Here is a 23,947-nt window from a genome sequence, read left to right as displayed (position 1 = left end):
GTGGCTCCGCTCACCACGGGATATGCGAGTGACGCGCCCGCACCACTTCCGGTAGGCGCATATAAATACGGGCAATAAGTGCTTTACACTCATGCCCCCTGAGGAAGGAGCATACGGCTCCGAAACGCGCGTTGGGGTGACACCTGGACCACCTGGTCATTTGAGGATCTTGCTGAGGTAATGTTGGTTTGGGGTTTTTAACCCCTTTTGGATGGGTGACAGTTAAGCCCCCTGGTGGGAAGGATTTCTTTCCCTGTTAATCATTATGTGGGCTTATGGCAACAGTTGGTACTAGTTCTATTTAGCACACCATATGTTATAGGCAGTACATGAGGGCATGGTGGCTCTTTCTATATGTATAATTATAGACATTTATTTGCATCTGGCACCTCTTTTTGAGGTGATATAGGCTTCTTTGGTGTAGCTCTGTCATATACCTTTGACTTTGGCCTCTGTTTTCCATCAATATACTAAATGCCTCTTGAATAATAGATTTGTATATTTTTCTACCTCCCCTCTGTGGCTGGTCGTGGTCCAGTGTGTCTTTAGGCACTGCTGCACTTTAGTCTGCTATTTGCACATGTCCCCTTCTTGTCCTTTTTGTGTCCTTTCTAATAAAGAAATATAAATATGATGATAAAGGATCTTTTTGTCGTATTTTTGTGGTCTCCACATTCACGTCTAATGTATAGTAGCGACTGATCCATGATTGTTCTATACTTGAGCACCAGTGTGTTATGATTTTACAGATAAGATGCTCATATATACCTTGGTTATTGTATTTAGCCACAAAATTTGGCACAGTCACACGTCTGAACCCCGAGAGTGTCCTAAGCTATGTTGTGAGGTGAAATTTTAACCCTGCGCGTTCCAATTCACCAAACAATTTTGCCCCTATCTACATAATGGGGGAAAAAGTGTGTGTGTATCAAGCCCCGCCCCTCATGATGTCACAATGGTTGCCATAGTGACGCTGATGTCATCACAGGTTGCAAGCCATGCCGCTCATTATGATGTCTTGACTATGGGATGGAGGATGTGTGATGGGTATATGGGCACTGGACTATGGGACGGAGGATATTTATGATGGGTATATGGGCACGGGACTATGGGATGGAGGATATGTATGATGGGTATATGGGCATGGGACTATGGGATGGAGGATATCTGTGATGGATATATGGGCATGGGACTATGAGATGAAGGATGTGTGATGGGTATATGGGCACTCGACTATGGGATGGCGAATATGTATGATGGGTATATGGGCATGGGACTATGGGATGGAGAAAATGTATGATGGGTATATGAGCATGGGACTATGGGATGGAGGCTGTGTGATGGGTATATGGGCACTCGACTATGGGATGGAGGATATGTATGATGGGTATAGGGGCACGGGCCTATGGGATCGTGGATATGTATGATGGGTATATGGGCACGGAACTATGGGATGGAGGATAATTATAATTTGCTATAACTAACCACAGTTAGTTACTATACCCGGGCAGCGCCGGGCTCTTCAGCTAGTATACTATACTAGATTATGGCCCGATGCTATCGCATCGGGAGGATGCGATAGCATCACACCTCTTGCCATGTTAACCCTCAACACACACACTCCTCAACACACACTCCTCTCACCTTTCACCATCTCCACTCACTCTTTCACTCCACATACGACCCCTTCTCTCACTCCGTCTCTCATACTCACGCCGTCATCGCCTCTGCTCCACGATCCCCGACATCTTCTTCCGCCGGCGCCATCCTGGATCCAGACGTTGTCCACGCCGGCGACATGTTCTTGCGGCGACGCCATCTTGAGTATCGTGAAATCCCGCGATAGTCAAGATAGCGTCGCCGGAAGAACATGTCGCCGGCGTGGACGACGTCGGGACCCAAAATGGCGTCGGCGAAATCTCGCAAGTTTTCGCCGACTCCATTTTGGATCCCGACGTCGTCCTCGCCGGCGACATGTTCTTGCGGCGACGCCATCTTGACTATCGCGGGATTTCGCCGATCCAAAATGGCGTCACCGCAAGAACATGTCGCCGGCGTGGACGACATCGGGATCCAAAATGGCGTCAGCGTAATCTCGCGAGATTTCGCCGACGCCATCTTTTTGGATCCCGAGTCGTCCACGCCAGCGACATGTTCTTCCGGCGACGCCATCTTGAATCTTGCGGGATTTCACGAAATCCAAGATGGCGTCGCCGCAAGAACATGTCGGCGGTCTGGATCCAGGATCGCGGCGGCGGAGGAAGATGTCGGGGCAGCGACGATGACGGTGTGAGTATGAGAAACGGAGTGAGAGAAAGGAACGTATGTGGAGTGAAAGAGTGAGTGGACGTGAGTGGAGGTGAGAGGAGTGTGTGTTGAGGCGGTGTGGTGTGTTGAGGGTTAACATGTGCGTGTGTGTGGTGACGTCACCGGTTACAACTGGACGGAAGTTGTTACAACCGGAAGCTGCTTAGTGCATTTATTATTATAGATGATGAGGAAGAAGCCGTCTGTTGTTGGCGGTGATGGCGTGTAGAGGCTTCTTCAGCCAATGTAATAGATTTAGAGTTAGGGGATTCGTGTGTGAGACGACGGCGTTTATAAGCCTTAATCTTGTCAAGTCGATGCTGTTTTTCCTCAGGAGTCTCATTAGCACGGCGTTGTTTTTGTCGTAGTGCTAAAGCTGCTTTCCTTTCACTGGCATTGGCATACTGTGCATCGGTATTGAATGGTGGTATTGATAGGGCAGAAACAGATTGCTGATTAGTTATGTCAGTGAACGGCATATGGGATGAAGTGTAGCAGTAAATTGTTCCACATGCTGATGTGGAAGCATCCTGTTGTGAGTCTAATAATAATGATGAGGAAGAGGCCGTCTGTTGTCGGCGGTGACGGCGTGCAGAGGCTTCTTCAGCCAATCTTATGGATTTAGAGTTAGGGGATTCGTGTGTGAGGCGACGGCGTTTATAAGCCTTAATCTTCTCAAGGCGATGGTGTTTTTCCTCAGGAGTCTCATTAGCACGGCGTTGTTTTTGTCGTAGTGCTAAAGCTGCTTTCCTTTCACTGGCATTGGCATACTTTTTGTTATGACTCATGTTGGCACAGGTAAAGGAGTTTATTTGGCAGTTATCTGGCAGTGAAGAAGGCGTCCTGGAGTATTGTAGAGTAAACAGATACTAATTGACCCTGTAATTGCCCAGCAGTAGTTATGAAGTGGTAGTGGCAAATTGGCCCTGTAGTTAGACACCGGCAGAGGAGCAAGGCAGCAGTAGTTATGGCGGTAGAGGCAAATTGGCCCTGTAATTAGACACCGGCAGAGGAGCAAGGCAGCAGTAGTTATGGCGGTAGAGGCAAATTGGCCCTGTAATTAGACACCGGCAGAGGAGCAAGGCAGCAGTAGTTATGGCGGTAGAGGCAAATTGGCCCTGTAATTAGACACAGGCAGTGAACAGTCAGAGGAGCAAGGCAGCAGTACTTATGGCGGTAGAGGCAAATTGGCCCTGTAATTAGTCACCGGCAGAGGAGCAAGGCAGCAGTAGTTATGGCGGTATAGGCAAATTGGCCTTGTAATTAGACACCAGCAGAGGAGCAATGCAGCAGTAGTTATGGCGGTAGAGGCAAATTGATCCTGTAATTAGACACCGGCAGAGGAGCAAGGCAGCAGTAGTTATGGCGGTAGAGGCAAATTGATCCTGTAATTAGACACCGGCAGAGGAGCAAGGCAGCAGTAGTTATGGCGATAGAGGCAAATTAGCCCTGTAATTAGACACCGGCAGAGGAGCAAGGCAGCAGTAGTTATGGCGGTAGAGGCAAATTGGCCCTGTAATTAGACACCGGCAGAGGAGCAATGCAGCAGTAGTTATGGCGGTATAGGCAAATTGGCCCTGTAATTAGACACCGGCAGAGGAGCAAGGCAGCAGTAGTTATGGCGGTAGAGGCAAATTAGCCCTGTAATTAGACATCGGCAGAGGAGCAAGGCAGCAGTAGTTATGGCGGTAGAGGCAAATTGGCCCTGTAATTAGACACCGGCAGAGGAGCAATGCAGCAGTAGTTATGGCGGTAGAGGCAAATTATCCCTGTAATTAGACACCGGCAGAAGAGCAAGGCAGCAGTAGTTATGGCGGTAGAGGCAAATTAGCCCTGTAATTAGACACCGGCAGAGGAGCAATGCAGCAGTAGTTATGGCGGTATAGGCAAATTGGCCCTGTAATTAGACACCGGCAGAGGAGCAAGGCAGCAGTAGTTATGGCGGTATAGGCAAATTAGCCCTGTAATTAGACACCGGCAGAGGAGCAAGGCAGCAGTAGTTATGGCGGTAGAGGCAAATTAGCCCTGTAATTAGACACCGGCAGAGGAGCAAGGCAGCAGTAGTTATGGCGGTAGAGGCAAATTAGCCCTGTAATTAGACACCGGCAGAGGAGCAAGGTAGCAATAGTTATGGCAGTATAGGCAAATTGGGCCTGTAATTAGACACCGGCAGTAAACAGGCATAGGACCAAGGCAGCAGTAGTTATGGTGGTACAGGCAATGCCAAGCGTCCGCACAGCAAGTCGGCGTGAGGTAAATGACGCAATTTCACGAATACAAGATGGCGTCGGTGAAATCTCGCGAGATTTCGCCGACGTCGTTAAGGCTGTGTGCACACGCTGCGGATTAGGTGCGGATTCATCCGCGCGGATTTTGTAAAATCCGCAGGTGAAACCGCAGGTGAAAAGACCTGCGGTTTTACCTGCGGATTGCTCTGCGGTTTTGCCCTGCGGTTTTTCATCTCCTCAATAGAGGAGATGGCAAACCGCAGGAGAATCCGCAGAAAGAATTGACATGTCAATTCTTTCTGCGGATTGAAAACCGCAGATAATCCGCGCGGAAAATTCCGCACCGTCTGCACTGCGGTTTTTGATTCCCATAGGGAATCATGGTACTGTACACCGTAGCAAAAACTGCTGCGGGTCCGCAGCGGCCGGAACCGCAGCAAAATCCGCAGCGTGTGCACACAGCCTCACACCTCTTGCCATGTTAACCCTCAACACACCACACCGCCTCAACACACACTCCTCTCACCTTTCACCTCCACTCATGTCCACTCACTCTTTCACTCCACATACGTTCCTTTCTCTCACTCCGTTTCTCATACTCACACCGTCATCGTCGCTGCCCCGACATCTTCCTCCGCCGCCGCGATCCAGGATCCAGACGTTCTCCAGGCCGCCGACATGTTCTTGCGGGACGCCATCTTGGATTTCGTGAAGTCCCGCGATATTCAAGATGGCGTCGCCGCAACAACATGTCGCTGGCATGGGCGACATCGGGATCCAAAATGGCGTCGGCGTAATCTCGCGAGATTTCGCCGACGCCATCTTTTTGGATCCCGATGTCGGCGGCCTGGAGAACGTCTCGATCCTGGATCACGGCGGCGGAGGAAGATGTCGGGGCAGCGACGATGACGGTGTGAGTATGAGAAACGGAGTGAGAGAAAGGAACGTATGTGGAGTGAAAGAGTGAGTGGACATGAGTGAAGGTGAAAGGTGAGAGGAGTGTGTGTTGAGGCGGTGCGGTGTGTTGAGGGTTAACCTGCGTGTGTGTTTGGTGACGTCACCGGTTACAACTGGACGGAAGTTGTTACAACCGGAAGCTGGTTAGGGCATTTATTATTATAGATAATTGGTGTTATACTGACATAAGCATAACAATAAAAAATAACAACACAATAAATGTTCCTAGTAAAGAATCTAGGTATAGAGAAACATATCAGCCATTTTCTGAACATAAAAGATGAGATATTCTTGCACATTGCCTGTTGGACATAACTTTAGTTTAATAATACAGGATAGCCTAAACGGATAATAGTTGGCTCTTAGTTTATTTGAATGAGAAAATATTGCTGAAGTTAAGAGAAAGTGTTGTCACACTGAAACATTTTTAATCATCCATAGCAGAATTTGTTGGTTAAGTATAGAAGAGGAAAAAAGTGGTGTTCAGACATTATACTTACATGGTGCATTCGCTGTGCTTCTTCATTAAACTACATTGAAACTTCAATGTAAGCAGTATATATACAGTATATTTTGGATAATGGGTTATTTTTTTGCCCATAGCTCCATCTATGGTATTTATAAAGGTGTTATTCAGAGTTTTTCTTATTGTATGTCCTGTTCTTAAGACAATCCATCACTGTAAAATTTGCAGGGAGTTGACTCTTTGCTCTCCATCCAATCAGGTGCTTGATGAAGCCACGGCACTTAGGCAAGCAATGTGCTACTTTACAGTGATGTACATACAGTAGTGTTGTGCTTACGCTTACCAAGAGTCGGACCCCACTGATCCAATTTTGACCACCCATCCTAACATAAGCCATGAATTTTAAACCCGGATAAGCTATTTAACCATTTAATTGACATTATGTTGACAGTGTATTAGAAAATAATTATAACATGAGGGTATAATTGGGGTCACTCATTACTTGTTTTCTGCCTATGAATTTAGCATGGAGCTGGTCACAAATATTGATTTGTATAGTCACACGGGCATGATGGTGCTCACGTGTGAGTGAGCAGAGAATCATGATTATTGCTGCAGGGGATATAACAAGTCAGTGGAAGTGGCTCTGCAAAGTATGAGCCCCAGATACTGGATGCCTGACAAGGGGTGCCAAAAAGCCAGAATATTTAGTTACTCTTTGCCCCAGGGTCAGAATAATCTTGCCATGCTGCTGCCTTATGTTGCTGACATGGCAGAGATCCACCCAAGGGACAGACTGATGTCTTGGTGATTAGTCATCGTGGTAAGACATGTAGCAATTTATGACCAGCTTTATAGAAAGTAGCTTTACATATGGTACATGTAGGAGATTGAAATAGCTAAAATAAGATGGGATTCCCATGAAATATCAATTACCCATAAGTCTTATAACTCTACTTAGCTCGTTCAGATGAGCGTATTATATGTACGTCCTAGTCAGACAGCACATGGACTAACCTTATTCAATAGGGCTGTTCAGAAGACATTCGGTCCGTGTGGGGAAAAAATAGCTGAGTATATACAGAAAATTGAATATTGAGTGATTTCTTATGCGCTTGTTTGAACTTGGCCTAACAGATGAGATACAATACTGTATTACCTTGAAGATAAGTTATAGATTTTTAGCATGGGACCAAGAATAAATAAGATTAATAAACATTTTTAATAATTGCTAATGATCAGATTCGGTTTCAATAAGCTCTCCGACGTCTATATCATGGGTCAGAGAATGGGTGCGTAATCCTTGTCTGTGATTCTGCAAACATGATAATGGTGATCATTGGCATCACTCGAAGCGATGTGAAGGGCAAAGATGGGAACACTACAATGTGGGAGGGGTAGCACCGCTATTAATGACTGAGCTGCCATTGTTTGTGACAGCCTCGCTGTGATGGGAGGTCCCTCATCCAGCCTCTCTTTGTTTTCCTAACTCAGACAAAATGTGCAATTTCAGATCTTCTTTGCCTCTAGGCTTCTGGAAAACGTGGCTATAAATACACAGTATAATGAGCTGGAGAAATTTGAATCAAATTAGTAGCTTGCTTCCACCAGCAATAATCTGTTATCAGCTCACATCCCAGCGCCATCAGTCATTATAAGCCGGCAGCTCAAGGCAGCATTTAAGATGATTAACTCCTCGATTACTACAGGGAGGACTTGGGGTGATTTTGCAGACCTCTCTGCATGAGAACTTCACTGACATCCTCATTTTGTGCTAAACACAGTGTCACCTTAAAAAAAGAACAACAACAACAGAAATTCATTAAAAAATGAAGTTATGCAAATGCAATTAGATCCTGCATCCATATGTAGATTTTTTTTTTTTCTTTCCAAAAGTCTGATTAATTATGGAGGTTGTGATGGAGAATAGTGTAATTTCGCTCCACACAACTTGCTTTTTCCAATTCCTTATTTTAGCCCACTGACTGCTGACTCATTTGCAATACTTTGGTTCCTTTGGATACACTTGCTAACCATGACATCCAGTTGCTATAGGCAGAGCTAACCTATCAAACAGGTTTTTACATTAATCACTCAGGTCAACAACTCCTATACAAATTAGGCTTTGTTCACACCTCTGTTGCAATCTGAGGAGCAGAATAGCATGTTGCCCTATTCTGTTTAATAGGAAAAAAAAGTAATATCATAGATCAAGTAAAACACGTAAGCTATGGTAGCAATCTAACATAGCGCCATAAGGGTGTCTTGGGCAGCTGCATAGCAAGCCTATAGATTATTGATCATTCTCCTAGATGGCAGGTGAGGAACTGTAAATGACATCATTGGCCTAGAATTGCTTACAGGTCATTGGACAGCAGGGTTCCCACATACGGTTCTTGCACAGAAACCTTTTTCTGTAGGGTAGGAAGACTTTAAAAAAAAAAAATGTTCATAATAATGCAATAATAAAAATAATTGATTTTGACGATTATCGGCTATTCAAGAACCAGTCCTACATGGCATAGCTGATGGGTGGAAGAAATTCCCTAGATCCTGTTGACATCACCGCAGGGCAATATCATGTAATGTCGGACTAGCAGACTCAAAGACGAAGATTCCTGGGCATGAAGGGTTTGCATGTCCTTTTTGGAGTATTTCACAATAACTTATTTCTTATATAAGCAATAATTAGCAGTTTGCAATGTCATTAATGGGAATCTGTCACCAGTTTTTTTTCCGCCTAATCTGAGTGTAGTGTGATGTAGAGACAGAAATTCTTATTCCAATGATGTGTCACATGATAGGCTGCTTGCTTTAATGTTGATAAAATCACTGTTCTAAACAGTAGCAGTTGATCACTAGAAGACTATTAAACCTTCTACCATGTAGCCCTCCATGTTCAGAAGCTGTGTATAACCCCACCTCTACTACAGATTGAAAGCTTTCTGCCTATGCACAGTGTACACAAAAAACTGCCAATCAGTAGTCTGGGCGGGGTTATACAGAGCTCAGCATTCAGAGAACTGGTAGATCTGCAGCAGATGAAAGAGGGATTTTTTCAAAACTGCAGCAAGCAGCCCATAAAAGCAATACATCACTGGAATCAGAGTATCTGCCTCTACGTCATGCTGCTTTCAGATGAGGTAGCAAACTTCCAGTGACAGATTCCTTTCAAAGATGGATGTATGAAGAAAAAAATTCCAATACGGTAAATGTCTGTATGCGGTTATTAGACTGCAGGTACAATTTATGCAGCAGTTCAGCATTGTCACCTGCACCTATGTGTTGGATGGGAGTAGTGTTTTTTCCTATTCTTCTTCCTTAGCAGCTAAGACCAATTGTTGTACAGCTTCTTGTCTCTAAAGATTCTTCAGACCATCAACAACTGGACATCAATAAATGGAAAGAAAATGACCTTTCTGATATGTTTATTATTACAGTAATGTCTTTCAGAATTCCCAAACAAGCAGTGTCCATAAGGTCCTACATGCTCACTGGCATTTCTTCTTTTTCTAGGTGACCTGTCTCCATGATTTCTTTGGTGAAGATGATGTATTTATTGCCTGTGGCCCAGAAAAATTTAGATATGCTCAGGATGACTTCTCCCTGGATGAAAATGGTAAGTGCAGAAACCATATAAAAGATAATATGGTTAAGGAGGTAGTTAAGTTTTCCAATCTGTTATGGTATATGGACATCTTAGATGGAAGTCCACCACTAAGCACCCTCTACATATAAGTGGAAAGCTCTTAAAGGGGGACTCTTCCTTTAGTGGACTCATTCTGTCTATTACTTGGCTACCCATTTATTTGAATGTAAATCTGCTTGTGTTCTCCCCAGCAATGTGTTGGCCATGTTAAGCTTAAGTCCTTGAAAATTATTTAGGATATGCTCACATCTTCTTTAAAGGATCCATTCGAAGCTTCTGTCACAGATTCCAATGAAAATATAGCGCAATGTAGAACAGTATGTATTATTTTGTGCAATAAAATTATGGACAACATTATAGTAAATAGGTTCTCCCTGGTGAAACTGGTTTGGAGTATCCGGTACTGCTATTGATGTTGTTGCTCTCCTCCAAAAACAGAGCAGAACAATGGAGAGAAGAAGTGTGAACCTAGCCTTAAAGAACCCAAGCTTCAATCTAAAAAGGGGTTGCCTAAAAGGGACAACCTTTGGAAAGGAATACATAGTTTCATCAAGAGCCATTGGGGAACCTTGATATGGCGCATCTACTAATGCTTTGAATAATGAAGCCACAATGCCCATTGGTGTGCTCAAACATCTTTGCTACAAACTTATCTTAGATTCTGGATAGCAGTGTTCAATATATTGGTGTCATGGAATGACTGGTCCAATGTGACACAACCCATCAATCGGGTCGGTCACTAAACGGCAAAACAAAAACACACCAGGAGACACCAGGGAAAACTTTAACAACGGTGGGCCCTGCGATAGGGAACGAAGAAATGGACACCTCTTGCACTCACCTGAGGATGTGTCCTGCTCTTACTACCTTCCCTATACGGGTGTTTTCAACCCATCGCCGAGCAGGATACCTAAACCCTCACTTGCCCTGCTGCTATCCCTAAATAGGGAATTGGCAAGTGAAGACACTGGTCCCACCACTGCACTAAGACAATACAAGGTAAGGTAAGACAAACACCACAGGGAAAAGGAAACTGTCACGGTCACTTGTGTCTGGACACAGCGATGTTATGATGAGTCACCGAAGGAGGAAAAAACAAAATACCAGCTAAGTCCAGAAAAACCAGAGAGGTTGACAGCTATCGGATTGCAGACCCCTGAACCTATCCACAACGACTAGCAGTAGCCGTGGGGGGTTCCTACGGTGCCCTAGACCCCTCGATCACAGCCGGAGAGCTACATAGCCTAAAGACAGAAAGGGGAAAAACTAAACTGCCCCAGAGCAGACCCCAAAGCAATAGGCAGCCCCCAACATATAATGACGGTGAAGCAAGATGAAAACACTAACACAGATAGAAAGATAGGTTGAGCAAATGATGGGGCCCAAGCCAACTACATAGGACAGGATAGGAAAGCTGCTGTCTGCCATCCGCAAAAACCCTATCAAAATGAGCCAACCGACTGATAGGAAAAACAGGCCCTGAAGTCGCTAGGCTTCAAAAGACTATATCAGCACTCAGGTATATTCTGAAGACAGAGCAAAAGATCAACAGATCAGAGACAAAAATGGAATTCAGCTCACCCCCGGCCAGGGATGGCAGAACTCCCAAAAACAAGGCAAAACAAAAACAAAACTGAAGAGTACAAAGCAGAGCAGAAAAACTTAGCTTTGAGACGCAGGAATCAGACTGGTCTCCAAGAATCCAGCAGGAAAATCACCAGCCAGGAAGAAGGGCGTCGGCAGCCTTATATCCAGTCTTCAATTCCAGCCACCCAGTTATCATCTAGCTGCCCAGGTGTTTGGTAATCAGTCTCACTACCTTCCTTCACCAGAGGAGGGAGTTCATCAGACCTCAATGGTGAAGGGAAAAATGAACTCACAACACAGCGAGTACCGCAAGGCGAGCCCATATGACACACGTGACCCTGGATACACCGCCTCCAGTTGGGCGAATTTAAATAATAAGACGTGCAGCTAGATACCCCGCCTCCAACTGGCGAATTTAGGTATTACACGTATTTATACAATAGTCTGGAAACCCCGCCTTCACTAAGGCGAATTTAAATAATAAAGGGGAACCTGGGTAACATTAACAATGGTGGGCCCTGCGATAGGGAATAGGGAAGTGGAGATCTCCTGTACTCCCCTGAGACAGTGTCCCTGCACTCCTAACGTTCCCTATGCCGGTTCCGCACCGGGCGACGCACTCGTACCTTAAACCCTGACTCGCCCTGCACCTAAACCCTCACTAGGGAATTGGTCGGTGCGGAAACTAATCCCACCACTGCACTAAACACACATAAGGAAAAATGGGGGAACACCACTTAGCCTTGCTCTGTTGCGTACGCTCCTAGCAACAGAGCCCACCACCTGCGTGCATCTTCTCCTCCACCTGGATCCATCACCATAACCGGATCCATCACCATAGTGCAGCCTTGGAGCAGAGTCCACCACCAGTTGCGGCTGCCCAGTAAACAGAGTCCCAAAGATGAGTCCAGCTTCTGCCAAAAAGTCCAGCATGCTTGAGTCCAGTTTTCAGCAACCAAGTCCAGCATGCTGAGTGCAACTCTCACTATCGTTGCCACTCCACCAAGCCATGCAAGCACCTCCTGCTGACACCATCAACTGTGACTCCACCATGCCATGCCAGCCCTCCATGCAGACTCCATAGCTGACTCAACCCCTCTGGCTGGGCTGCCCAGGACTCTCATTCAGCTCTTTCTTTCACCCAGGCTTCCTTGAGAATGACTAACTCACAATATCACCCACAGTGATTGAACACACCTGACTCTTTTATAGAGCCTCACACCTGATTTATAATTACGTGCACATTAAACCAAAGAAACTAAAGTGCACTACCGCTCACCACCACCGGGGCAACTTAGAATGAACGACACCACGTGTAATAATTCTAATGGCCACCGGGGGCAATCACCCCACTTTGGCACCAAGCCAAAGGAAAAAAAGTTCACTTTGTCCATTTACTTGTCAGATCCACCTTGGATCATGAGAGAAACACAAAAACAACACTTAGCTTTCTCTGCTGCAATGCACCGCACAGCAGAGTAAGGCACCAGAGAACAGCATTCTGCTGAAGCACCACTGCACCAGCAACCTCCTGTCTTCAGCAGGGTTGGTATCCAAAAGGACCTGTATTACCAACAGTCAGCTGATGCATCAGGTGACCTTTTAAAGGATGGTGGGAGTGGTCACCACCTGCATCAGCAAACTCAGCAGCAATGTAATTACACCAGCGGCCACCGGTGGAAAAACTGACATTAACCCCCGATGGCCTGAAAGGAAAAAAGTTTTAATATGAAACGCCAAATCTGCCACAGATCCAAAAATTGATCGTGACAATTGGCACATTGATGGTTCCAGCATGGGCAGAACGGGCTCTTAAACCACCACTGATATTACCTTTTGATCCAGCTTCACGGTTTGTCCCTCACAACCATTTTACCTAAGAAAGAGCCCCTATTCTTCATGGGTACCACTATTTGCAAAGAATTCTATAGCATATTTTATGTGCAAGCTCTATGCTGTCAATGGGATAAGATTTTTTGACTGCTTTCAGTTGCCATACCTAGTAGATAACATGACCACATTTCTGTTGCAGTCTTCCACATACCCCTAACCTCATTTTACAGAATACCAGAAAACATGAGTTATAAATAAATAAAAGAAATATCAGCTTGGCTTTGCTTCTGTTATAATGCACATTAGTAACACATTATACTTAGATTGCATTTCTTGTAATTATTTATTTTTGGTCCAGCATTTCGGAAGGACTATCCTAAGCTCAGCTGGACAGGCAGTGGCAGGTTTGCCGACCTCCTTAGTCAGCAGTTATTTTGTAGAGAATCTAATTTGACAGTTTTCTCTCCTTCCAGCAAATCTTACATGAACTGTGTTACTTTGCTATGTTTTCTTTGACAAATGTGCAGCAAGGCATATCGCGGCTTTGGGGGGGAGCGTGCTGCTGACATGTTACTGATTTCTTTGCCGTTGTATTATCTCATTTCTGCACTTGTGTGAAAACCTGGCATTGTGTGGATTTTAATAAATTCCGCCTGACCTCACAACAAACTCCATGGCTGGAAATCGAGGAGTTATCTGATTTTGTTGTCTGGCACATTCAGGGCCAGAGGGGGAATACATCGGAATGTAGTTATTTTAATTCTTAAAATAAATGATGTGTTAGTATGAGACTGTGTAATTGTTCCTAGGGCAATTTTTATGCAGTTTTTTCCATTTTATCAATTATCTTTACCGTAAGCGACTACCGTAATTTCTACTGTGAATACTGTACTTACATAGATTAACAATCTTTTACATTATATTACAGTTATATTCTCCATTTTCACCTTTCAGAGTGTCGTGTGATGAAAGGGACCCCACCACCACAGACTGCACCAAAATCTGGTTCTAGTTCTCTCAAAAGTTCTGCCAAGAGCCCGGCACCAACTCGTCGCAGCAAATCTCCTGCTGATTCAGGTGGGGAACAGTTCTGATGGCAAAATATCAAACATATTTTCCTCTGAAATTAAAAAAAAAAGAATATTCTTATTTGTGTGAAGTCTTAATATATAATATAGAACTCTCAATACTGCTTTTCAAAGGTTATCTTGGACAATTGTTGGTTTAAGCAACAATGGCTAATGGAGATGAGCAGATTGCTTCTCGCAACACTGGTCCAAGTTCCAGATCAGTGCTCTAATTAGGGGGTACCCCTTAGGGGTACTTCACACTAAGCAAGATCGCTAGCGAGATCGCTGTTGCGTCACTGATTTTGTGACACAACAACGGTCTCGTCAGCGATCTCGCTGTGTGTGGCACAGGAATGTCCTGAGCCATTTTTTGATCGTTGGTGTCCCGCTGGCCAGCACACATCGCTACGTGTGGCAGCGGGAGACCAATGATCAGCAAGCTCCCAGCGCTGTAAGCAGATGCTGGGAGCTGGTATCCAGGGTAAAATAGCGAGTAACTAAGCGCGCATGTCGCTTAGTTACCTGCTGTTTACCCTGGATACCAGCGTGCTCGCGCTGGAAGATGGTATCCAGGGTAAACAGCGGGTTACTAAGCACGTGTGTCGCTTAGTTACCCGCTGTGTACCCTGGATACCAGCGTGCTCGCGCTGGGAGCTGGTATCCAAGGTAAACAGCGGGTAACTAAGCGCCGCGCAGGATCTGTGAAAATTTCCTAGCCTTCTGGTATCCATGGCTTGTCGTCACCTGTTCACCACAGATGACGTAACACCAGGCTGGAAAATCAAACACTGAACCAAAGGAACCCAGAAGGTCTGGAAATTCATTCCGTTCCTGTCCTTAGCCAGAGATCACTGACCTGGACGATGGACCAGGGTTGTGAAAAGCAATATACTCATCTTTTATGTCCACCATTGTAAAGCATAGAAGGGTCATCAATCACCCAATTTCCTACTTACCCTCATTGGCATATACAGTGGGGAAAAAAAGTATTTAGTCAGCCAGCAATAGTGCAAGTTCCACCACTTAAAAAGATGAGAGGCGTCTGTAATTTACATCATAGGTAGACCTCAACTATGGGAGACAAACTGAGAAAAAAAAATCCAGAAAATCACATTGTCTGTTTTTTTTTTCATTTTATTTGCATATTATGGTGGAAAATAAGTATTTGGTCAGAAACAAAATTTCATCTCAATACTTTGTGATATATCCTTTGTTGGCAATGACAGAGGTCAAACGTTTTCTGTAAGTCTTCACAAGGTTGCCACACACTGTTGTTGGTATGTTGGCCAATTCCTCCATGCAGATCTCCTCTAGAGCAGTGATGTTTTTGGCTTTTCGCTTGGCAACACGGACTTTCAACTCCCTCCAAAGGTTTGCTATAGGGTTGAGATCTGGAGACTGGCTAGGCCACTCCAGGACCTTGAAATGCTTCTTACGAAGCCACTCCTTCGTTGCCCTGGCGGTGTGCTTTGGATCATTGTCATGTTGAAAGACCCAGCCACGTTTCATCTGCAATGCCCTTGCTGATGGAAGGAGGTTTGCACTCAAAATCTCACGATACATGGCCCCATTCATTCTTTCATGTACCTGGATCAGTCGTCCTGGCCCCTTTGCAGAGAAACAACCCCAAAGCATGATGTTTCCACCACCATGCTTTACAGTAGGTATGGTGTTTGATGGATGCAACTCAGTATTCTTTTTCCTCCAAACACGACAAGTTGTGTTTCTACCAAACAGTTCCAGTTTGGTTTCATCAGACCATAGGACATTCTCCCAAAACTCCTCTGGATCATCCAAATGCTCTCTAGCAAACTTCAGACGGGCCCGGACATGTACAGGCTTAAGCAGTGGGACACGTCTGGCACTGCAGGATCTGAGTCCATGGTGGCATAGTGTGTTACTTATGGTAGGCCTTGTTACATTGGTCCCAGCTCTCTGCAGTTCATTCACTAGGTCCCCCCACGTGGTTCTGGGATTTTTGCTCACCGTTCTTGTGATCATTCTGACCCCACGGGGTGGGATTTTGCATGGAGCACCAGATTGAGGGAGATTATCAGTGGCCTTGTATGTCTTCCATTTTCTAATTATTGCTCCCACAGTTGATTTCTTCACTCCAAGCTGGTTGGCTATTGCAGATTCAGTCTTCCCAGCCTGGTGCAGGGCTACAATTTTGTTTCTGGTGTCCTTTGATAGCTCTTTGGTCTTCACCATAGTGGAGTTTGGAGTCAGACTGTTTGAGGGTGTGCACAGGTGTCTTTTTATACTGATAACAAGTTTAAACAGGTGCCATTACTACAGGTAATGAGTGGAGGAAAGAGGAGACTCTTAAAGAAGAAGTTACAGGTCTGTGAGAGCCAGAAATCTTGATTGCTTGTTTCTGACCAAATACTTATTTTCCACCATAATATGCAAATAAAATGAAAAAAAAACAGACAATGTGATTTTCTGGATTTTTTTTTCTCAGTTTGTCTCCCATAGTTGAGGTCTACCTATGATGTAAATTGCAGACGCCTCTCATCTTTTTAAGTGGTGGAACTTGCACTATTGCTGACTGACTAAATACTTTTTTTCCCCACTGTACCTCTTACATTATTCTGCATAGCTATAAATCCCCTGGCTGAAAGTGTTACTGGGTATACATTTTTTAAAAAAATATCTGCAACTATTTTTTTTTACTTATCGGAATGAGTTTTTTTCTGGGTTTTTTTTTTTTCTGTAGAATGTGCGGAGATATCTGCAAACAACAATTGCAGGCACTTATGTGATTAGTTTGCATTGTGTGAACTTAATGGAAAAAGGCTGCATTACATTGAATTTTAGAATGGCAAAATGTATCATCCCTAAGAAATGCTGCATGTGCAGTTGTTTTTTTTTTTTTTTTTGTAGAGTTTAATTTCAGCCAACTACACGTAAAATACAAAAATGACTGTGTTAGTGTTAATGACAAATTAAAGTCAAATATCCTATCTGTGGCCACATGAGTAGAATTTCGATTTTCCACAGATGTTCAATGAATAATCCAGGGTGGTGAAAAAAACAATCTTTTGGGGAATTACCTGGAAATCTTATGTTCCTGGACTAAAGTCTTTTGGTCCAAAATGTAAAACTTGGCCGACTAATTTCCAGAATATCTGTTTTGATCAACTTTTAGACTAATGTGTGTGGCCTTATGTGCTGTAAGTAGTTGTTCATGTAGATTGATCAACTGCTCGTTTAACCGTTCTTTCCCTTTTCATAATCAGAGTGATCACTGATGCCGTGATCAGAGGAGTAGTAATAGAAGGAATTTAAAAAAGGTTATTCACTTTAAACAACCCTGATTCCATCCACATTTTTCATAGATAGAATGTGCACTCAATATAATCTATGGGCAAGTTCACATATCTGTGAGTTGTTTGCGGGGACGTCAATTTTTGATCTGATTTGCAGATTAAACTTACTAAATCAGCTGAACGGGTCACTGCCACCGCCCCTCTGACATCTCCTCTTGCCAGAGCAAGAAATAAGTAATAAATGGGCAAGGATTGGAGTGTGGCCAAATTTGCAGCACCGCTCTGTGTATAGAGCGCAGCAGCTGTAACTACACCAGGGCACTGACTCACAGACGTCCCTAATGCTGAGCTGCTGTCAGTCAGTGCCAGGATTACATTTACAGCCGCCACTCACTAAACACAGGGCGATGACGGAACCCGTGCCGGTGCCGCCCCCATGACTTGAAACTGAACACAGCCGGGGATATACAGTTCATTTCTGGCAGCGGAGCTCTTAGTGCCATCACCACATGATGTCAGAACAATGTTAACCTGCAGATTAACCCCATATCTACAGGTTAATAGCGTTATTTTACATGCCAGGTTCCCTTTAAAACGGTTGGACATATTTATCAGTCTTCTATTTTCACTCCTACATTGAAGTACAGCTATTAAATTCAGTAGCACCAGATATTGCTGAAAGATCAGGAGAAAATACATACAATAAATTACTATGCCAGGCAGGATAGGTAGCTGTAGATTCACATATTTTATTAGCAGACACATAACAATAACAGACATATGCCAGTATAGCAGGTAGTTTTAATGAATGTGCCTTCATTTCAGGAAGACATTTGGGTGGATACTGGCTTTATTGTACATGGCAACCAATGAGCACTCAGCTTTCATTTCTAAAACTGCTCTGGTGAAATGAAAGCTGCGCTGTGATTGGTTGCTATGTGCAATAGACAATTTTTGTTTCAGACAGTTTTATTAATTGAGGCCCATTGTCATTTACATTTAAGGTATGAGTAACCCTGTACTGAGACTGGAAAGTTGTTTATCAAAGTTATGATATATATTTCAAAATATAAGGATTAGGAGACGTTCCCATAATTAATATTTGCTGAGTTTTTGATGCTTCATATTCTTGTGTGCAAAAAAAAAAAAAAAAAAACGCAGCATCTTACAGTTCCATCAGAGTGGATGGGAGTTATAGAAATCTAATGCCGAATGTTTTATATTTCTTACGCTGTTGAAACCGACCTGTGGTGCGATTTTTTTAAATTCACATTCTCGATTGCTCTTGAAGTAAATTTGTGTGTTATTTGCAGATTTTCACCTTTGACTTTAATCAGATGAGGTAAATGCCCAGAAAAAAATTAAATAATGGATATGCATTTTGTAGTGCATTGGTGTCCATGCTGTGCAGTGACAAGGCAGTGACCCAGCAAAGTTCAAAACAAAATGTGTCTTTAATGTCCAAAACTCACACAGTGCACAGCACACGGTATCCCCCAGATAGCAGCCGGTAAACACAACAGTCCATAAGTGCGTCCGGTTACCGAGGGTGACTGCACCACCGTATCACACTGCGGGGTGCAAGGAGTTCGCTCTGCTTGGCTATGTGTTCCATCATATAGGTTAAACCTTATGCAGAGCTGTCTGCTCTGCTTGCTGCTAACTCCACACTGACACACCCAAACCCTACCTGCAGGGTTTCTCTCAACTGGAAACTGTGGTAATGGGCCACATGTAAGATCCGGACTGGAGGAAACGGACCGAAACCCACTACCTTCCTGCAGTTCGTTTTAAAAAATAAAACCCCATACTGGGTTTTACTTAACAACGCCTTGGCCAAGTAGCTTGACAAGGTTCTTGCTTACTTTTATTTTGCCTTGTGACTCACAGGCACGCTGCTGTGACCACAAGGCACTCCAGCGGATCTAATTCTCTTCTGCGTGCATCCTGGGGACACATAGCGATAACAACAGTCACTGCCTCACAGTTTTTATTATGTTTCCACAGCAGAAACACAATAAAAATACATGTAAAACACACATGGCTTTATCAATAAAGTTTTATCAAAGTCAGAGCCGCGCGGCTCTTAGTTACCCGCTGTTTACCTTGGATACCAGCTTGCTCGCTGGTCCTGATGGCTGGTGAGTCTGTCTATGTGACAGCTCACCAGCAATCAGCTAACTATGTACCAGCGATCCCATCCACGTTGGATCGTAGATGGGATCGCTGGGACATTTAAGAGTGTAACGGGGCCCTTAGTCACGTAAGTGGTGATGTTTTACATCAATGTGCTTAGTCCTTGCACTAATCTTCTCACTCCTGGCAAGTTTAATGTATCCTTGGTTGTCCTCATAGATAAGTGTTGGTTGAGCTAATGGCTAGCCGAAATCTTCCAAAAGTTGTTTCAACCAAATTACTTCTTGACTTGCATAAGCAGCAGACATATATTCTGCTTCTGTAGAAGATAATGCGACTGACACTTGTTTTCTGCTGGACCAATAAATTGAATTTTCTTCTAACCTGAACAAGTAACCACTTGCTGATTTTTGATCACTTGAATCTCCAGCCCAATCTGCACCCACATAACCTCTGAGAGTGAGATCTCCTGATGCAGATATCTTAAGATTTAGCCTTTGAGTTTCTTTAAGATATTGAAGAATTCTCTTAATTGCATTCCAGTCTCTTTGGCATGGCTTGCTTACACGTCGGCAGAGAAGTCCAACTGTAGCTGTCATATCTGGACAAGTTGTGGTTGCTATGTACAGAAACGCCCCCACTGCTTGTCTGTAACTCTCATTGCTGGGTAGCAGATCTTCTTCTCCTTCCAACTTTAAGTAGGATGGATCCATTGGTGTTGACGCACCTTTGGCTTCTGACATTCCAAACTGGTTTAGGATTGCGGACATTTTAGAACTTTGGTTGAGAAGAAAACTCCCATCTTCCTCTCTCTGGATTTGATTCCCAACTAATATGTCACATTTCCAAGGTCCTTAATCTCAAAGCGCTGGTTGAGAATTTCACCTAGCTTTGCAATTTCTTTTTTATCTTGATGAGACATGATTACATCGTCTACATATAGGAGAACATACATCCACTCTTTCGCTACATTTTTTGTATATAAACATGGATCAGCTTGAGATCTTTTAAATCCTTCATCCATTAAAACTTTGTTCATTTTCGAGTTCCAAGCTCTTGCCGACTGCTTAAGTCCATAGAGAGATTTTTGCATTTTGCAAACAAGGTTCTCTTCACCCTTCTTAATATATCCCTCGGGTTGGTTCATGTACAACTCTTCTTCAATGTCACCATGTCAGAAGGCTGTTTTGATGTCAAAATGTCTCACTGTCATCTGTTAAACTGCAGCTACGGACATTAAAGTTCTGAATGTGGTTTACTTCGCAACTGGAGAAAATGTAGCATCGTAATCTTCACCATACTTTTGCGAGTACCCTTTTGCGACTAATCATGCCTTAAACCGGTGAATTTTACTTTCTGAGTCATATTTGTTTTGAAGACCCACTTACATCCGATAGCTCTTTTTCCTTTTGGTAGCTCAGTAAGCTCCCATGTTTGGAGTTGATGAAGGGATTCCATCTCTTCATTAGCAGCATTTATCCACTTGTGTTTCTCGTGAACAGGCAGTTTTTGCATCTCTTGCCATGACTGTGGCTCTGGTTCAGGAAGTGTTCTGACCATATAAGAAAGGTGTCTAGCTGGGATTCCTTTGTTTGACCTTTCTGATCTCCTGACTGGAGGTTGTCTTAGTTCTTCTGTGTCTTCCTTTTCGGCATCTGGGTTTGGGGATTGAGATTCCTGTTTTTGCTTCTTAGGTTGAATAACTGGTGTAACTTCATGGAATTTGAGCGATACACAGTTTCATCAATCACTACATCTCTGCTGATTGTTCTGTTGGTCTCTGGATGCAGGATTCTGTATCCCTTTTGAGTTTCGCTATAACCCACCAGGACTCCTTGCTTTGCATGTGATTTCCACTTGGAACGTTTTTCTTTGGGAACATACACAAAGGTTTTGCTTCCAAATATCCTGAGGCGTTTCAGGTTAGGCTTCTCGCAGTTCCATAGCTCATATGGAGTTTTATTTGTGGCTTTAAATGGCACTCTGTTTGAAGATAGTAAGCTGTCATGATTGCTTCTCCCCATTCTCCCCAATACGTTGTATTGTAGGTAGATTCGCATCAAACAATATACTTCTTCCACTTTCACAGAGAGTATGGTTTTTTCTCTCTGCAATGCTATTTTGTTCTGGGTTGTATGGAATGGAACATGATTCCATCCTTTTTCAAAATGGTTTGCACCTTACGACTTGTATATTCGGTTCCATTATCTCCACGCAGGGCTTTTGGTATTCTTCCAAAAGAAGAATATACAAGTTGTGTGCAGCAAAATATTCTTCAAGTTTCTGTGGAACTTCATCCTTACTGTGAAGCAGGTAGGCAACTGTATATCTGGAGTAGTCATCAATAAATGTGAGAAAATATCTGTTCTTACTACAAGTTTGAACACTCATTGGACCACATACATCTGTATGTATCAGATCCAGTGGCCCTGCAGATCTAGTGGTGTTTATTTTAGGAAAGAATTTTCTGGACATTTTCTGTTTAAGACAGCTAGTGCACTTAATCTTTTGACTACACTGATTGATTTCAATACCATTTGCAAGATGAGCTAGGCTCTTTACTGCTTCTGGGTCTCTGTGCCCAAGACGTCTGTGCCATACATGGATACAGTTCTTATGTAGATCTTGTCTAGCACTGTACACTCTTTCTTTGCATTTTAGCTGATAAAGTTTATCTTGGATTTTTCCTTCTGCAAGAGTGTGACCCTTCTTTGAGATGATGCAGCTGTTATCTTTAATAGTAACTACATTCCCCTTTTGCATTAACTTCTTTACTGACAGAAGATTGCTTTCAAGGCTGGAAACAGAGAAAATCCTTTACTGGGATCTTTCTGCTTTGTGCTGAGGAAACTGGACAGTGGAGGTAGACATCTCCTACTCCTCCTGAAGTCATACAGTGTCCATTAACTAAGATGACTGTTATGAATGAGTCAGTGAGGAGGATGGCAGGAACAGGCTAAGCCAACAGAAAACCACAGAGTTTGGTAACTAAGCGGATTGCAGACCCCTGATCCTAGCCACACAACTAGCAGTAGCCGTGGAGCATACCTACGATGCCCTAGATGCCTCAGCACAGCCAGAGAGCTAACTAAGCCTAAAGCAAGAAAGGTGAAATCTAAACTGCCCCGGGGCTGACCCCAAAGGAATAGATAGCCCCCAAACATATCTTGTCGGTGAGACAAGCTGAAACACAAATGCAGGCAGAAAAATAGACTGAAGAAATGATGGGGCCCAAACTGACTAGATAGGATAGGAAAGGAGAGACACTGTCTGCAATCACGCAAAAACCCCTGAAAAATCCAACACGTCTGATGTACAAAAAAACACTGAAGTCTCACGACTTCGCCCCCACTATATCAGCACTCCAGTATAAACTGGAAGCAAAGCAAAAGAGACCAATATAACAGGGGACTGAACAAACTGACACAAGCAGTAACATATGGAGCGGTGGTCCAGCAGCCCCCTGCAGGAGCAAGCTGAACCCGCACAAAAAACAGAGATAGACAAAACCAGATCAGATGCAAAGGATTAGCAAATTAACCACTTAGCTGAACAATGCAGGATCAGAGCAGGAGACATCAGACCTCAGAATGCACAGGAAAGAAATCACCAGCAGGGATTGAAGGAAGTCTGCTGACTTAAATACTCCAATCAGTAACCCCAGATCTCCAGTCGTCATCATCATCATCATCAGGTGGTAGACCTCTGTCAATCTGGCCGGCTCCACTACCTCCAGTAACCACCAGAGGGAGCCCTGAAAGAGAATTCACAACAGATGACATTTTTTCACCTGATTTCAATAAGCTCAGTGAAGAAATCCTTGTTATTTGTCCTATGGCTGCTTGCACCAGAATCTATACACCATATATGCTTTGCAGATGGGCTTGTACTGGCATTAAATGCAGCTTCAGTACATGTAGAATCTTCCTTTACAGGTGTTTTAACCCTTTGATGACTGTTCTGCTTTTTAAGCTGACTCATTCTTGCTTTCCAAAATTCTGTGGTCTGCTTTAAGGTGGCCAGGCTTTTTACAGACAAAACATTCACTAGTTTCTCTTAGATTTCTATTATATTTAGTGCTGTTTCTGCTCTGGATTCTTTACTGCAGCTTACATGCTTCGTTTTTCTCTTGAATTCATCCACAAGTTTGCCTTTATCATAGTCTAGTGTCAGCTCGTCATCTGGCTGTGCATCTAGTGCAGTCACTAGTGTGTCATAACTTTCCGGAAAACCACTTAATAGAAGAGCAGCAACATGAAAATCTTTAATTTTTTCTCCAATACCCCTTATACGCTCCACAATCTCTATGGTGTTTCTTATATTGTCCTGCATATTCTGTCCATCACTTAGCTTAGACTGATACAGCTTTCTCATGAGATAAAGCTTATTGCTGAGATTTGATCTTTCATGAACTTTTTTTAACTTATCTTACATCTTCTTTG

At 43.7% G+C, this 23,947-nt stretch overlaps 1 protein-coding gene across 2 annotated transcripts in view; it reads left to right on the top strand.

The window, feature by feature from the left end:
* DCX (doublecortin) overlaps positions 1-23,947 on the top strand; it is a 174,212-nt gene that overhangs the window by 121,197 nt on the left and 29,068 nt on the right. For both annotated transcript variants that reach the window (XM_073547660.1, XM_073547661.1), the window contains exons 4-5: positions 9,475-9,577; positions 13,982-14,104. In XM_073547660.1, the coding sequence (XP_073403761.1) occupies positions 9,475-9,577; positions 13,982-14,104 (226 nt within the window). The remainder of the gene's footprint in view (positions 1-9,474; positions 9,578-13,981; positions 14,105-23,947) is intronic.

Source organism: Dendrobates tinctorius, unplaced genomic scaffold (assembly GCF_039654945.1).
Source record: "Dendrobates tinctorius isolate UK_male_01 unplaced genomic scaffold, ASM3965494v1 ptg000154l, whole genome shotgun sequence".
Classification (NCBI taxonomy): Eukaryota; Metazoa; Chordata; class Amphibia; order Anura; family Dendrobatidae; genus Dendrobates; species Dendrobates tinctorius.
Note: the sequence above shows the minus strand (reverse complement) of the source record. Positions and strands in the feature narration are given on the sequence as shown.